The sequence below is a fragment of the Scaptodrosophila lebanonensis genome, unplaced genomic scaffold, assembly GCF_003285725.1.
Source record: "Scaptodrosophila lebanonensis strain 11010-0011.00,11010-0021.00 unplaced genomic scaffold, SlebRS2 tig00000092-arrow-pilon, whole genome shotgun sequence".
Lineage (NCBI taxonomy): Eukaryota > Metazoa > Arthropoda > Insecta > Diptera > Drosophilidae > Scaptodrosophila > Scaptodrosophila lebanonensis.
Window position 1 is genome coordinate 4,675,268 of NW_022060566.1, and position 18,849 is coordinate 4,694,116.

Sequence of the window (18,849 nt, forward strand, 5' to 3'; positions counted from 1 at the left end):
AGCTCAGGCAGAGCCATCGACAAATACGATGAACGCCTTGCGATGGCTGGTCGGCCCAATCACGTGCCATCGCCAACGCTGCTGACTGTGCACAGTGGGGCGAAAGTGCTGAGAAAACTAATAACACCTTTCACAAAAAACATAAACAGGAAAAAAAAGAAGGCTTTAAAATGTTTGCCAAAACTGGTATTTTCTACGACTTCCCAACCTTTTTACCCTCCTATATCTTTAGAAATTGTTTAAGATTGGGCTTAAAATGCTGGCATACACGCAAAAACATTCAGCTCATTCCAAACTATATATATGTATGTACATACCTGCTAAACCATTAATTAAATGCAAAAGAAGCAGGCGACCAGCTTTTTATAAATCTTCATCGTCAAGACACGATGCATCTCCAGCTACTGAACTCACGCTTTTGAAATCCCAACTCCTAAGTAGTTATCATTGGGATTATCAAAAAGATCTCGTCTCCACTTAATTATGTTTGCTGTCAAAGAGCTCTTTATTTACTTCAGCAGATTTTTAAGCAATATTCAAAGTCTGCTTTATTTAAAGCCACTGTGCAGTGTCTGCTAAGCTTTAGTTTCAACTGTAGCTGAAAAGTATAGCTATCTGTGTGGCGTGTGTGTGTGTGTAGAAGTAAATAATGCTCCAAGTAGCACTGGCTAAAAGGACAAAGGACACTCGTTGAATGACAAAAGAGTGCTTAGCCTTTGGCAACAGGCAGCAATCACGCACCGCTAAGCGAGTGCCAAGCTGGCAGACACACAGGCGGACAGCCAGACAGCGAGACAGACAGACAATCAGGCAGACAGATCGACAATCAGTCAGACCCACATACATATACAGACAAAGAAACACACCAGCAGACAATAAGATAATAGCGATGCGCAACATAGTTCAGTTTTATGAGCCACAATTGTTGGATTAAAGAATAACCTAAGCTGCGGTCAGACATGCAAAATGTTTGCACAAAAATCAGCTTGCTTTTCAAAAACGTTTCTACTGATAGAAAATTATAATTTAGTATAAACAACAAGAGAGAACGCTACAGTCGAGCAAGCCCGACAGTGTAATACCCTGTACCCAGGTAAACTTCCGTCACTGAGTTATATGCGCCCATAGCAGCAGCATAAAGAGGAAGAAGAAGAGCGAACTTGTTGCTGCAGTTTGGGGGGGTTGTACTGGTGAGAATTTGTTTTGCTAATAACTTTTCTTAGAATTGACCGAATTTGATAAAATTTTAAACAACAGTAGATAATTGTATAGAAATTATGTGTGCAAAGTTTGGTTTAGGTAGCATTTGAAATGTGGACGCTATTGACGAAATTCTGTAGCGGGGGAAGGGGGGGGAAATTAAAAAAAAAAAATAAACTCGTCCTTACTCGGACCTAGGAGAATCTGGATGCCAACTTTGGTTATTCTAGCTTTAATAGCTTCCGAGATCCTTGCGTTCATCCAGACGGACGGACAGACGGACGGACAGACGGACAGACGGACGGACATGTCTAGATCGATTTCTCTCGTCATGCTGATCAAGAATATATATACTTTATGGGGTCGGAGATGCTTCCTTCTGTATGTTACATACTTTGCACAAACCTAATATACCCTTTTTACCCTACGGGTACAGGGTATAAAAATTGGGTTTGATTCAAGGCACATTATATTGAGAATATATTTGCGACAGCTTCGAGTACATATTATTTGACCGTCTGACCGCAGTCTCAGTTGGTTAAGAAGACTTTTATTTAGTTTGTCCATTCAATAAAGCACATCATCAATATTTACATATCATCAAAATCGTTTTAGAACTTTGAAAAAACAAGCTTCGAAAGTTACTATTTCTATAGGATATAGATATTGGAGCTTGACATACACTTCAGATTCTTGACTTAGAATCTAAAATCAAGATTGATGACAATTTGTTAAGGAAATTTAACTGTCGATACTAAATTGAAAGCTATTATAAAAATAGTGCCCTAATGAAATGTTGAAGTATGAATGTATTGAGGAAATTGAAAATAATTTTATTTCTATTTTGGTCAGATTTACAAATACTCGTAGTATTCATAGCTCATTATGTATGCATATATTTCTATATACTATATATTTAGTATCATTAAATGTGATTTTTTTTTACTACAAGTATTTTTAATTGAAACAAGTTTTTTGAACTATAATGCGAACCAAAGCGATACAGTTCTAACAGCTACGCATAGATATTAGAACACTCTGGGAGTTGAACTGTGAGGGGACATGACAAGGACTAAGGAAACCATAACGATGACGACAACCGACAGCCAACAGTTCAAGTGGCCGCAGGGCTGCGGCAAACCAATGAAATGGGCAACAAAAGCGGCCAAAAGCCGATGCTGCTATGTTGATTCTTCTGCTCTCATTGCCAGCAATAGGAGTGCCTGTCATGGACTCTCGATGGGCACAGGATTGACGGAGCTTAGCGAGGGATTGGCAATGCTGTGTACTTGCCTTAAGTTTGGCTTTGAGGGCACACCGACGCCATGTCACACGCAGCTCGGCAACATTTGAGGGATTCACCCGCCCTTTTTCGCACAACTGCCCACAGACATTCATTCGTACAGAGAGGCAGACAGACAGACAGACAGACAGGCAGACAGAGAGAGAGTCAGTCGGACAAATAGTTGTAGTCATCAAAGTGGCCCACAAAACACAAGAGCTACAGGAAAAAATTAGGGTAGAGTAGAGTAGACTTACCCGCTGTGCCACGGTCCCGAAAAGCTGTGTACAGAATGGCGAACGTCGAATTAATCGCAATTTGTTCAGCGTAAAATCTCATGTGCAGAATGTTGGACTCCGCTGTGATGCTCTCGCCGGCGGAGCCACAAAAGTTTTTCACTCTGTAAAATAGGATAGAACATAATCACAATGAAATACTAGTACTCGTATGTACAAGAACACCGAAAACAAAAAAGTAATACACAACAACAACAACAAAAACAATTTACATTTCGAACATAATGTGGGAACTAAAGCTCGGGTGTGTCGGATTTGTTAATGTTTGCATTTTGTTTTGTTATGCTGAGAGTGGCTGGGTATCTGTGTCTGTGTGTGTGTGTGTGTGCAGGACTGTCTATTACTTAAAGCTGAGCTGCCACATTTTCTCATTCAATTATTGCTTGCGAACCCATTTAAGTTGCTAAGGGCAGAAGCTGACCACAATAGTGGCTATTATCTATTTAATCGCTCTCCTCAATATATATTTTTAAATGGTATCCACATAAATAACAATGTTGGCCCAACTGGCTGACTGGTTGATTGATTGATGACGAGCCTGAAGCAAATGATGCAACGCATGAAAACATTTCACAATTTCAAAAGATGCAGGAAAAAATAATGAAATATACAAAATAAAAGAGCAAATTTAACTCGATTTCAAAAGTTATTATTCCAGGAGAATTCAATGAATAAATTATAGATTTATTAATCAAAGAGAATTAACAAGCTGAAAAGTGATGTTTTATGAAAGTTCCAATTGATATCTGCTTGATTGATGATGACCATTGAACCTAGACCGATGCATGATTTATTCCAAGAAGGAATTAAAAATTTGCCGCCCCTTTAAGTGAGCATTCCAGACAACATTTGCAAGCAAATGAGAAAATAGTTTCTCCTTAGTTTTCTGTTAATTCTTTAAAATAGATCAAGGAATTGAAAATTTCACCTCCAATCGAGTGAGCATTTGAGTAAAAATTTGCAAGCATATGAGAGAATAGTTTCTTCTTAGTGTTCTGTTAATTTTGTGTTTTATTTTTTGATCAAAAAATTGCAAATTTCACATCCAATCGAGTGAGCGTTTTAGTTAAAATTACAAGTACATACTTATAAGTATAAACAAATAATTTCTTCTTAGTTTTTTGTTAATTTGCTTTAGTTTGGCGGAACTCTCTAAATGAAATAAACTTATATCTTTTGAAAAGAAAATATATTTTTTAGGCACCTTATAAGAACAGATTTTGTTTTGTTTTTTGGTAATTATATGGTATGAAAATGATATATTTGAAACTAATTGTATTTATTTTATGAAAATTGAGGATTTTCATATATTTATATTGTTAATCGTATTCCCTTTCGTATAACGGTCATGCTCGAAAAAGCGCTCATTAATATTTTTGAACTGTGACTAAATTAGTTACGGCATTCTACTTATATAAGTCAAAGTTTTCTTTTGAAGCTGCCACATTTTGTTAAAGTCTGATTGTTTTCAAGACACTAGTACTATATGCTTTCTCTTCTTTATATGTATAGCCATCGTGCTTAGTTTTAAGCCACTGCTGTCTATTAAATATAATTTTAAGCAGCATACATTGGAAAGAAAACTTGATGCCACAGATAATGAATCGTGAAGTTGACATTTATGCAAAAGCGATTGAAATTGGACGCCTTGGAGCCGTGGACTTTTCAATAGCGCCTAATGGATGTCGGAAGCATGTATGAGTTGTATTTATATTACTTTATGCCTACACATCGATAAGGATACATATTAGATTGCGATTATTTATGCAGTTAAAAGGTATTCTAGAAATTGTGCGCTCTCATTGCCTGCAGTTTGACGATTTGTTTGTGTAAGCGGAGAAAAAAAACGGAAATAAAATAAAATAAAAATTCAGGGCGCTATGAAAACTGTGTAAAAAAAAAGTGCGACCCCGAGGCAGAAATACTTCTAGTAGAGAACCCGCCCCACCACATACCGACCTTGCGACCCTCAGGGCCTCAGACCACAATTTGTGTTAAATCGTTGCGAAAAAAATGAATTGAAATGAAATCCAAGCGGACGACAAATTCGAGTAGAGGCGGCAAATCAATGGGCAGACACGTCGCTGGCACTGGCGCTGGCGTCGGCATTTTTGCATGAATAGCTTGACAGGCAGGCAGACAGACAGACAGACAGACAAACAGACAGAGAGACAGTCTGTCAGTACGTCATTGGCTTAGTCTGGGAGTCCTTCAGTGGGTTTCTGTCTGGCTGGCTGGCAGGCATTGCTGTTAACATGTACACGAATCAAATTGAATATCTGACTTGCAAGTTATCGTTAGATGGCCTCCGTCCGGCGCCACAGCCAGCGCCAGCGCCAACGCCAACGCCAGCACTGCGCAACAAGTGAAAAGTGGAAAGTGGAAAATTGAGTGTGTTGATGTGTGTGCGAGTGTGCGAGTGTGTGAGTGTGCTGTGCTGTTGGGGTGTTCTAAAAACGGATGTCAATGCGTGTGCACGAAAATGGTCGCGAAACAGTTCGGGGAGCCGGCTCGGTCGGCTCACACGCAAAACAATTCGCAGAGCAGGCATCCATCGCTCGACGATTCAAAGGCGCCGCCACTTCCGCCGCATACAATTTGTGCTCTGGACGATAATAAATTGAAATGTTGCGTTCAGCGCTGCCACGCCCCTTTGTGGCACACACACACACACACAGAAAGGGAGAGAGAGAGAGAGAGAGAGAGAGAGAGAGGAAAGAATATAACTCCTCTGCCTTGCCTGTCATTTTGGCTTTGATCTTTACAACGTTTGCGGATTTACTTAAATTTTGCATTGGCTGAGTTGACGACAACGACGATGCGGACGATGCGGACGATGCAGACGATGATGACGATGAACAAGCGCCGGAAATTGGTTTGGGGGCATGACATCGTGTACTCGTACATCGGCATTGCAACTTACCTCAATGGCATCACTGTTTGCTCCGGGAATATATCCAGAAAGTTCGTTTCACAATCATTCGGTTTGCTCAAATGAAAATCCAAAAATTTTAGCTGAATCTGCAGCAATGAAAACGAAAAATCAGAAACAAACAATATATAGCTGTAGATATACTAAACATACATACATATATACATATACTCGTACATAGATAAAGGATAGCTGGAGAGAAATACAAAAAGACAATGCTAGAAATGCAAACGTAACAAATTGAAAATGGCATTGCAAGCAAACAAATGCTTCGCATTTTACCAATTTCGTTGTTTCGCTTCCGCATTTGGTCGGCCACAGTCAAATGCCTTCCCTATCCCCTATCCCCTATCCCCTATCCATCTACCCCCCACCCATCTATCCTCCACAGTCAATAAAGGAAGCACTCACCTTCCAGTTCTCCTGCACCTGAATGCGCCAAATACAGTCCAAGGCAATCTTATTGCGAATCACCTGGTCGCGTATGTCCGCCGGCACATCGGTTGAGTTGATGAAGCCCTCATAGCCATCTTTCTCGATGGTGCAATTCAAATCGGTGCTGGGCGCCTCGCGATTTCGGTCCAGAAACTCGAACACAGCACTAAAGCCATTGTACTCGATTGTCTCGTCCGAGTGAAAGTGCAGCCACAGGTACCGTTCCTTCGATGTAATTTCCGGTGGGAAATCGGTGCCACAATATTTGCCGATGAGGGTGGAGAAGCCATACTGGCCATCGCGTATCTGTTGTAAGGCAACAAAAACAATCATACATGTAGTATAAGCATCTATACAAATTGCATTTAAAAGTAAACACCTCCCCTCCCCTCCCCTACCTACAAACTCTTGATTGGACAACCACAATTTTAGAGACAATGCGGTTTAATGAATGTGCGGTCGCTAAATTGTTTCGACACTCCCAAGGACACTACTCGTATGAGTTCAGGACGGCATTGGCGATGTCTTCAATGGCAGACGATGTGTAATCAGAGGAGAGAAAATAAAATCAGCAACGACTGCTAAATTATGGAAATACGTGGCAACAAAAAATAGAAATAGAAAATGATCGATTCAGAGCAACCGCTTAGGAATGTTATTGGATATTTTTTTTCATTTTGAATGCCAATGCTTAAAATTATAGCCCTATTAACATTTATAACTACGATGATTTTTATAATGTCGCACCGATTATCGTTTAATTAGTTGGAATACGAATATGCCAAGAAATACACCCGAGTAGATATTTAAAAATACATTTCAGTGCTCAATATAGCAGTCGAAAGTTGAAGGTACTTGGAATGATTTACCTATGCGGACAATTGATTTCTGCCCTGGATATTCACATTAATGGCGCTAATAATTCAAAAAGTGATGAAAATTTTGATCGACATGATTATGACTGAAATCAATTTCCACAATTAATAGCTATAGCAGCATCTATTTAACCAGTGTCTTATTCCAATCTATAGTTCTAGTATATCTTTTATAAAAACATATAATAAATATCTGAAATTTTGAACATTTTCCACTATTTTTTAGCAAATCAAAATTGAACAAATGAACATTTCTTTTAAATTTAAAGTTCTTTACACCACAAAATAGTCTCAAACAAGACATTGTTTAGAAGACATACCATATGCTCTTAATTGTTTCTGATAATGTTTTTTTGAGCAGGAAAACTCAGAAGAAAATTGTATATTGAAAGCTTAAAATCGTCTAGATTAAAAATAAAATATATTTTTCAAAGCGTAACATTCTTTAATATTAGGTTATGTAATTGCCTTGTAAAATGTATTCTATCGGGAAGTGAACCTTATCGTTAAGACGTGTTTCACACTCTATAAGAATATCACAACTTTTGCAAATTAAACGCGTAGCTTATTTTTTAAGAACCGAATTTCGTCTGAATGAATTAACGATTAAACAAAAAATAAATACAGCACTGAACATAGAAATAATTGATATACTTACTATAAGCTGACACAAATGGCTTGAAGTTAAAACTCAAGCTCATTTAAACTCAGAATTGATACATAAATTAATTTAAGCCAATTTGTTAAGTGTATATTTTTAGAAATGTATATAAGAAGATTTGTGAATGGTGACTCTCAAGTGGCTAGCAAATCAGGATGTTTGCCTATTTGCAAACACACAACTGGGCTTATGATTTACACACACTTCGAAGTAAAGGATTCGAAGGCAGCCAAATGGCACTAAGTACTTTGGTAATTATATTTACATTTCCTCACTTGTAGGCTTTGAAGTGACAGAAGAAGGCTGTTGTGGGCCAATTAATGTAAAGTGCCAAATTTAATTATAGCCACAATATCCGCTCGTCTCTTCAATTTTAAACAGCCACATCGCCATATTTTCAACAACATTTTTGTGGTTTCCTTGGGACAAATTAAGAAAAGTGAAACCGATGTCTATATAAATTGTTCATAAATTTCAAATGATAAAGAAGCGCAGTAAACCTAGATAATAAATGAGCAAATTTTCTTCTAATCTAATGACTCAAGAGAAATCTTGCAGTCGAAATAAAAAATAAATAGAGTTTAGTTTATAGCTAAATATTTTTGTGAATTTCTTCCATGAAGAGAAGGCAAATAATAACATGAATTTTTTTCCCTCTGACACCTATTTTGTTGCAATTCGATAGGTTTTGAGATTTTTTTTGTTGTGTTCTCTTTTCAAAACAATAAAACTAAACAGGCAGCAATCTGTTCATAACAACTGAAATTGAATTTTGTTGCAGCTTGATATCCGATTATTTCGTCGAGTTACCTTTTGTGTAGTCGAAAATGTTTTTTCTTTTGAACATTGTGTTGCATTTCATGTGGCAAAGGCTGAAAACAATGCGCTCTTTTTTTCTGTGAAAAGTGGCAATATAATTGTCGATTTTAATCTCCAAACCAACCATAAGCCAACGTTTCGACCAATTGGTTGAAATGAGAGCCTTTCCGACTACTACTACTATAAAACAGATCGAATAAAGACAAAAACAATTTAATCGATTTAAGGAGTGAACAATCATTTCTGCTTATACCAATTGGTGAAAAATCAAAGCAGAATTTTCAAATTGTAAATCTCAAACATGTGAATATTTTATCAATTATTTTGAAAGTAACAATAGATGTTTCGAACTGAAAATGCAACTAAAAAGAACAGTAAAACTAATATTACGAAACTATTTGTAATCAGCTTTTGTAATCAGCTACTAAAAAGCTCATTATAATATAATACTTGAATATGCATTTAAGAATATGGGAAAAAGTCGCCATAACCGTAACTTTATTAACCTTATTTATATTAAGTACAACTATTTCTATCTACCTATCAGTATTGGTTTACTTTATGGCAAACAGTATTTATTTAAAATATTTCGCTTAACTTGCCAGAGCTCGCTTACTTCACCGACTTCGTTGCAATGATGTATCAAGTTTGATTTTGTTTATTTACTTTTAGTCTTTTGTTTTCATGTTTATTTTGCATTGCAGCTCCGGGTCTGGGCTGCAAAAGCTAACTTCTGCTGCTGCTGCTGCTGCATAACTCTGGCGCAGAGCACTACAATTTATGTTCCTGTTACACTTTTTTCCCCCCTCTTCATCCTGCTGCACCCTGTTGCCCGCGTGGCTATTGTGGCTGCTTCAGTTGCTTTAGCGGATGTTGTAACACAGTTTCAAAACAAAAAACCCACAAAAAAAAGATGGAAAAAGAACGAAATGAAAAAGACAGCAGTGCTTGCTTGCTTTTAGCTGCTGATGTTCTTTTGTTGCTTTTGTCGGCTAGGCAAGGCGCACAAATCGCACAAAGCTCGTCATATTTATGGCAGTAAACAAAGTTTGCCTAAACAGGGCAACAGAGCCATAGCCATAGCCATGGCCATACATACATACAGCGGCTTGTCGCCTCTATAATCGAATTGCGTATACGCCATGTGCGCCACCAGCTGCCATGTCATTTTCAATTACACAAAGTTTGCAATTTGTGTGCACTTTTAATTTCAATCCCAGTTCCAGTCCCTAACAATTTGCCAAAGACTAAGAGCACAAGCTTAAGATCCAGTTCCAGTTCGGGTCTGAGCAGGAGCTGCCAAAGAGAAACAATGCCGAAAGTTGCCAAAACCCCAAAAGCAAAAGTTGCAGGCAACAAAAGCGAAATGCACAATATTTGTTATCCTTTGTTGTTACATTTTTTCTACCCCTTCTTCTTTTGTTTACTGCTCTGCCTTTCTTTTTTCTGTTTTCGTTATTTTTTTGTTTTCTTTTTGTGACAGAAGTCAATTCGTGGCTGAACATGCATACGACTCCTTTTCACTCTTTATTCTCCACTCTCTCAATTCTATCCTTAACCGTAAAATATTTGCCAAAGGGATTTCAATGTTGAAGCCACAGTGCCTCTTCTTGTTGTGGTTGTTGTTGTTGTGCAGCGTTCAAAGTTCAAGGTTTACTTTGAACATACGAACATTCGCAAATAATACCCATGCCAATGTAGATTTATTTACACTCAAAAATACGCTTAATAAATTTCACTTTAAATTATAAATTGTTGCTATTAAGACTTATTTAGAATCGCCTTTTATTCTATCGCCGTGTAATAAATATTTGCTATGAGTAAAAACTAAAAAGAATCCATCCACAACAGAGGTAATGGAAACAAAAACTAGTATTTTATACGTTTAAAAAAAATAATACAAGTAAAAATAGATATGGCATAGGTTGGAGGTGGATTCGGCTTTAATACCGATCTCTTCAATTAATTGATATCATAAAAGTTTAGTCTTCTACATATATGCTTTAGTTTATAACTTTAAAACTGACTGAAATTTAACAAACTCCATAAATAACTTGAATGTGGCATTTAAGATCAAATCCGTTTCGTTCTTCCAAACATTTTTTCTAAATTTCTACATATTTATTGCTATAGTTTATGTTAATTATATATTTATAACTATTTATAACCAATGTAATTCAACTCTACAAAGACAGGGTTCCACATTCGTTCAAGCGTTTTGTAAGGCATATAGAAATTAAATTACAAACGATCAGCGAAATATTTCACTTATAAATACTCGTATTATACTTAAAGTATAATAATTGCAAAAAGAGAGCCATAAAATATAAATTTGTTAATAAAAATAGATTAGTCACCGACTAGTACATCAGTATAGAAACTAAAGACGACTTTTGATATTTTAAGGAATTTCTACTCAGATTCAATATTATTTTATTCAGCTTTCAATTGTGGTTTATTTATTCAAAACTACGTGCATAAAAAGAATTTCTCTTTCCCATTTTAATGTCTTCTTACAAATGATATCTTGACGACCGTTTCTCCAAGTTGAAATATCAATTTTTTTACCTTTAAAAAATCAGCTGTTAAAGCGATTGTTGATAGAATCGTTTTTAGTTCAAGCACGAGAGTTTTAAATAAATACGTATCTACTTTCCAGACACAATTTTTCAATTTCTAGAAAGTTCTTCCCAATCCCCAGATCAAAATTTCACTAAATATTTATTGAAAAAATGATGAGGCAACTTGTGTGTTAAATCATCATTCATCAAAATTTTTTTCTGAGTGTATGTAGACAGCACTTACTTCGAGAAAATCAAATTTGCACTCCTCCTTGGCCTCAATGTTGAACGAGTTGCGAAAGTCCAGGCGTATGATTTGTCCCTTTGGTGCTGTAATTAGATGCAAAAAAAAAAAGAAAGAGAGAAAAATGAGTAAGGGGAGAATAAATGTTAGTCAAGTATTCATAGCGAGCACGCGACCCGCAATAAAACGTCAAACACTTAGAGGCTAAGGCGACCCACCAAGACAGACAGACATACAGACAGACCAATAGAGACCAGCAGAGAGATCGAGCTGCGAAGGCGACAGGCTTGAGAGACGGCTTGCACGAAATGAGAGTGTCAAGGGACTCATTCAGTTGCTGGACTCATAAAGGAGAGTCCAAAGCAACTGAAAGAGTGGGGGGAGAGGTAATGAAGGAAATGAATGGCCACAGGGAACAACAAATGCAGAAGCACCACAAACAACAACAACAACAACAACAACAATTCACATGAATCAATAGGTTGGCGTTGCCAACAACCATTTGAAAATACATTTCGTTGCGTTTTGCTGAGCCCGATACCGATTCGGAGCCTGTGCGTGAACCTCACAATCCGAACCTTTGTGGCCAATGTGGCGTGACGCAACGCCCCCAGGTGCTGTCGCCAGTTGGCCAGTTGGACCGGATCGGATCTGTTGGATGGTCAATGGGCAGGCGTTAACTATGACCCCTATACATTACATAATGGGCATGTAATGAAAGATTGAATCACAGAATGGCACAACAAACGCAAACAAATGCGTGCAAATGTTTGTGTACGGATGCTGCATGCTTTGAGGCTTTGCTTTTCTTTGCTTTCCTTTCCGTTCCTTTGCTTGGACAGTCTGGCTGGCCTTGAAAGCGACAGACGCAAAAAGGTCGCCTCTATGCTGTGTGTGGGTGACTGTGTTTGTGTGTGTACGGAGCGCATATGGTGCGTTTGAGCGTGACCAGCAATTTGCCTTTAGTTGACAATTCCTTGAGGTTGGGTACACGTTGCTTAAAGTGTCGTTCAGACGCTTCAGCTAGCTTTATAGAATCAGCTGCACCGTCAGGGTTCCACTTAATTTGTTTAATGCCTAACTAACCGTACTATTTCAAATATTTAACGAAATATGTCAGGGAACATTTTTGATGAAAAGAATAACTCAGAGAATGGATGCTCATTTCCTGCCAGCCCTATGGAAAGTGTGTTTTTGAATAAAGTCAACTATTTGAATGCTCTTATGGTGCTCTTCCTAATTTGCCACACGATTTAGCTTCATACTAAAAATATTTGTGAGATAATAATTACTATTTTAACAAAATATTTCAATTGAATAGCTTGTAAAATAAAATGTTCTTCCTAATTTGCCACACAATTTAACTTCATGCAACAAATTGTCGTGCAAAAATAAATCATTTAAATACAATTTTATTAAAACATTTTAATTAAATATTGTAGCTTTGGTAAAAATAAAGAAACCATCGAATTTTTCAAATACCTTAACGAAAATGAAGTAATTTTTTTCCCCCATCAAAAAAACCAACCTCATGACATATTTGAATTATTTAAACATATTTATATGTTTTTGTGCATAATAAACTGGCAACCATTCGAAAATCAGTCAAACATTTTCTTGAAAATTGTTCAAGTCTTTAAGATATCAGAAAACAAGCCTATATCCTATCCCAACCAACCTTCCAAAACATTGAATTAATCTGCAAGTTCCTAAAATTGACCAATTCATACCATAAAATTCAGTTGCTAGCATTAATAAGATAATTTTAAAAAATAATTATAATATTATTCCTTATTAAAGGTTTCATAATTAAATAATTAATGCTTAATGTACAATCCAATACTTATAAAATGCTGAATAGAAACTTTTCTCCGTTATAATATAAGTTGACATTTAATTTTTAATTATATGGTAGCTGTAGTACATAAATAAAATAAATATAATAATAAAACCGCTTTCTCTATCCAATATTAGTACGAAAATTTAAGTTTCTTTAATTTATGTTTTTAAATCGAAAATTACGAGTCGAGCAAACTTTAGAAAACTGTTAACAAACTGCCGCCGAAATGTGCTCAGGCGTCTGAACAGAACTTTACAAATTGACCAAAATGTGGGTGGCCGAACATTCTTGATTGGGCAGGCACAGTAGTAGGGGCTGGAGCAGGAGCAGGAGCAGGAGCAGAAGAGAACATATATTGTGGGCCGGCAACTGTCAGTTGCAATCGATATTTCTATTGCTATTCGATCGTGAGCACTTGCTGCTGCCCCATTGTTAGGTGGCAATTAATTTTCATGCCATTACGTCGACTTTGGTTACTTAAGCGTTTGGCATTTGCCATATGCATAAAGACACAAACACAAACACACGCACACACAAACACATATATATACTCGAATGCTCGCACACCAGCAATATCCACATTCACACCCACACGAACACAAACACAAACACCACATAATGCGCACGCTTATCGCTTCAAGTCTGAACATCAACATTCAGGCAATACCAATAGAAGTTGCTGCCCGACCGCACACACGCACACAAACAAACACAAACACACATGTACGTATCTAAATGCATATACTTGTACACTCACACATATACATATTGATATGCAAATAAGGTCTAGCTGCTTTTGCCAGGACAGAGGACATATCTAGTCATCTGTCTAAGCATACGCATACGAGGGTGCGAGTATATGTGAGCGAAGGATTCCATGTGCAAGGAGTTGGTAGTGGGAGGAGGAGGAGGGGATGGGGGGGGGGGCGGACTGGTGCGCGCTTATGGAAAGTCAATCATTCGCTTAGGTTTTATCTGCCAGCTCTTTGCAGCGGCAATATTTTGTCGTAACTGACAAATGATTGCCCCCGAACTTCCGATAAGCGAAGTCGAGCCACTGAAGCGAGCTCAATGCAAATATGACAACTGTTCGAGCAGCCATCAAAGATGACGACGCTGATGATAATGATGATGATGATAATGATGATGCTGATGACGAGCCAGATGAAGATGAAGCTGAGGCTGAGACTAGAGCTGAACCTTGGTGACTCGACCTCTGGGGACGTGCCGACGCAGAGACCCTCAAGCCATCACAGATACAAGCTAACGCTTTTAATATCCTCGCAGCCAAAGACAAAAGGACAAAAAGCATATTACGCATCAGCGCAAGCTACCAGCTAGGCTTCAGCTCCTGCTCCTGTTCCATTACTCCATTACTGCTTCAATGGCTAGGCTCAACTAGCTAACTGAACTGAACAGAACTGAACCGACAGACTTGACAGACATGACAGACTGGTTGACTGCTTGGCGGCATGACTGTCGAAGTGTGAACGTATTTAAAACTCCGTGAATGTGTGCGTGCGTGCGTGCGTGAATGAATGCCTGTCTACATATTAACTGACTTCTAAAAACTGCTCAGTCCGACAATTCTTTTAAAAACAATGTCAACGATTTGCTTTGTCTAGCACTGATTGCAATATTAAATATTAATTTTCAAATATATTTTGCAGTTCTTTTCTAAATGTTCAATTGTTTCGAAATATTTATTTGGACAACATAATTGAAACATTTAATTTATTTAATTTATTCAAAGATTGGCAAATGACTTAATCTAACTAAACCTTTAAATGTTCTTCGCCCTAATATCCTCTGGTGGTTAGCTCTTTAGAGGTCATCTACTAAGTCGGTGTGAATAAATACGAACATTTGTGGCGCAAGTTAAACTATTTAAAAATAATAATTCAATAGGCATTTGCCTTCCAAAGCACAAAGGAGTCAAATATTTCAATTGCTGGTTTGCACGCCATACTCTTTGTATTAGTAAATTGTTTAGTTTCTACATTTCCTTTTAATACATTGACTCTTTCAACTTTCAATTTTTATTTTTATTTATTTATTTATTTATTTTTTTTTTTGAGATCCTATCAACAAATGTTGGCAAACAAACACAGCCATCGCTTTTATTTTATATATAATAGTTATATACCAATAGTTATATACCAATAGTTATATACCAATAGTTATATACCAATAGTTATATACCAATAGTTATATACCAATAGTTATATATTAACAGATATAAAAGATTAATTTGTTGATTAACTTTAACTCCAAGAAAAATATAACCTACTGCTGAAATAAAATATGAAACTATTGCACGGCTTCAATGCTTTGATTAAATGGAAAAAAAAATTGCAACTCTAGCTCTGGTGTAGGAATGAAGAAGTGAATTAAGCACATACAAGTACTTCAATATAGCAGTATAAATAATAGAAGATACATGTCTGAGCTTATTACGTATAATGATACGTAAGTGTAGAGCTTCGTAAACAAAAAAGAAATATATATACACCCGTACATATATAAATAAATTTATATAAATGTGTGAGTTCAATCACAGATTTGCGATTACTTGCGTGACGATAAGAGCATAGATTTATTGATGGGCTTAACAATCAAATTCAAGTGAATCGCTGCCGTACCAAAGGCACTTGTTCCAAATAAGTAAAATGTGTGAGTGGGAAAGGGGCCGATTTGATTTACTGCTGAAGGATATTGTTCGAATTAAATGATGTTCTTCGTAATGGTCGATGACATCTCAACTAAAACTTTAAACTTAATCTATGGCTGACACTTTGAAAAACTTGAAGTTTTAGCTTCAAATACAATTTGTCTCTCACAGCAGATTCAAGAAAGTGTCACTGCTATTGATCCGTGTGATTTAAATGGATTTCAACTAATTTTGTTTACCAAAATAAATACATATATATACACATGCGTAACACACAAGTTATTAATTGCAGAAAAAAAATGCAAATAAATTACCAATTAAAAATGCGTACCAAGAAAACTGAAAACTGCGCTTTTATTTAGCGGAAGCATTCAAAATTGAACACAAGAGAAATACTCTTTGTGTTTTAGTTGAGCATTTTAAGGTAAAAACTCATTTTTCCAAAAGCAGATAAGCAGATATATGAACTGCGGATTAACAAAAACTTTTCGCATATCTTAATTATATATATACAAAAAGTATCACATTATATATATTTTTAGAGAATATTTTAAAGAGGTATTTTAGAGACCTAACCTTTCAGTATAGCGTATAAATATATTCCACACGATTTCACAAATCAGTGGACCAGATATTTATTCACGAATATTCCGCAACAAACTATTCTCAATGTGTGAAAAGAAGTATTTAAAAATATGTTTTGCATTCATGAGAATAGCCATCATGATCGTGATTTCAACATGAATGGTTGCTTATTTAATTAAAGCAAGCTCTGGTTTGCAATCAAAAAAGAGCATCGATTTTGAACAGAATAATATGGGATATAATACTATATAGGAACAAAAAGGAAGAGGTCCCCAACTTTCTAGCAAGAAATTCGCAATTGCATGCAACTTAAGAACTGAGAAAACATAACTGTTCCAAAAGACTCCCATTTTAGAGTTATTATAATGGGGCCCTGTCAATTCTACCATTTGATGGGGCCCCACTTATTACAGCAGAACGGTTTTTTTTTTTTTAATTTTTGTTTTTTAACTTAACTCACCTGTTATTACACGCGTGCAGTTAATGTTTTTAGGATACAAATTCGGATATTCGGGACTGTAGAGCTCGTTCTTGGTGGGATCGCCCTCAACGAACAGACGACAGCGATCCACCTGATCCTCTTCAACGTTGCGTCTGTACCGCCTGCTGGCAAATGGCGGTCTCGAAATTGTCAATGCGTGCGGTTGCTCATATGGAAAGCCATTGTGTGTGATGGCAAATGCTGTGGTGAGAGAATCCTTCGAGGACGATCCATTTGTCGAGGATGATGGCAATGTTGCTGTTTCAGTGGCTGCAGTGGTGATGCTGTGGTTGTTGTTGTTGTTGCTACTACTCTCTACCAGCGGTTGGTGGTGTCGATTGGTTTGTGCATCATTTGGCTGCTGCATTGTTATTGTCAGGAATTTGCGGGCGGCAATCGCCACTAGGTGAGTTTTTGCCTCCTCCGTTCGTGTGAGCCTATGCGTGGCATTCGCAGCGTCGCCAGCAGCTAAGCAAATAGAGGAGAGGCGGAAAGGAATGTCAGTTCAAGTTATCAAAATGTGCCAACAGCCATGTCGCATATGCATTTGCACATTTGCGTACATTGATATCATAATAATAATAATAATAATCATGAGCATTAATATTTATGTCCTCCACACGCATCAGCATGTTTACGCTGCACACACATGTACATACTATACTTGTATATATACTTGTATATATAAAACGTGTCGTATGTGTGCAGCACAGTTTTTTAATAATGCGCATAACTTACAGACGCGCCAACACAAACACAAGCAAACACACGCACACGCACACGTGCGCTCACACGCATACGTGTATAGAGAGAGGTTCGGTAACCAACCATGTTGGCAGCGCTTATAGCATCACAACCCTAAAAGTAGGCAATGCAAATTGTTTGAAACGCAGATGCACTCACACGCACACACACGCACGCACACATCGATGTGCACACTACTTGAAGAGCAACTGCAACTTCAAATGTAGTTACTGCAACTGCAAATGTGACTAAAAAACAGCATGTTGTTAAGTCGAGCAGCATGCAAAAGAGTTCCTGTGTGCGCGCACACACACACATATATATTTATATACATATTTGCCTATAAAACTGCATACGTACTCATACAAACATAAATGCTTGCAAACACACCTATGCAGTGAAAACTCCTGTTAAAAATCACGAACAATATCTATTTTTGTTTATTTACTATACTTAACATATCTACTTGTATAGGGAAGAGGTTCAAATGATGCGAGAAAATATAATGAACAACAAACAATATCATTTAATTTTGTTTTTTTCGTTAACAGTTCCAACAAACTTTTTCGAGGCCTCCACAAAGCACGTTTTGGTTAGGTTTTCAAAATAGGCTTTCTTTTCATTTGTAGGAATAATCTCCTCATTTGGTGGGTTTGGGAATAGTGGAGGGGCTAAAAGTACAATATTAAAAAACAAAATTTGAAGAAATGTCAATGTAAAAAATTGGAAAAACTATCAAAACGTATTTTAATAATTTCTTGTTTTCAAATTAAAAGAAAAACATCTTCATTTAAGACTAACTCTTTTTATTTCACTTTGCGTAAACGCTCCAGTAATTATGTTTTCGAAAAGTCTGCACAAACGTGATATTCCAGCTGGTTTTGATACTGTTCTATTTTTTATAGATCGTTCTTTTTGATCAGAGCAAAACGATATGCGTACTTATGTGCGTGCATTCATATATAAATAGCATAGTCGTAATAATTATACTTATTTAGGAATGAATTATAATCCTGATTTTCAGCGCACATTCCACTCGGAAAGTGAGCAGCAAGCCTTGAATGTTGAATTTTTTATTTGATTTACAAAGGATCGATCCTTCATGCCCTTCTTTTGAAAAAGAGCTATCTTTTTTTCGAACTTTTTTCAGCTCTAACCGTTGGTGGCGGGTTGAACTCCCTACTTGAACTTCTTTTATTATTATTATTATCTACTGAGTTCGT

General features: G+C 36.9%; 1 protein-coding gene across 1 annotated transcript in view; it reads right to left on the reverse strand.

Annotated features, from left to right (window-relative positions):
- LOC115627404 overlaps positions 1–18,849 on the reverse strand; it is a 90,591-nt gene that overhangs the window by 41,286 nt on the left and 30,456 nt on the right. Inside the window, exons 2-6 of the mRNA XM_030523058.1 lie at positions 16,862–17,350; positions 11,306–11,391; positions 6,122–6,451; positions 5,702–5,799; positions 2,740–2,882 (exon numbers count right to left, since the gene is read on the reverse strand). Coding sequence (XP_030378918.1) covers positions 2,740–2,882; positions 5,702–5,799; positions 6,122–6,451; positions 11,306–11,391; positions 16,862–17,350 — 1,146 coding nt within the window. The remainder of the gene's footprint in view (positions 1–2,739; positions 2,883–5,701; positions 5,800–6,121; positions 6,452–11,305; positions 11,392–16,861; positions 17,351–18,849) is intronic.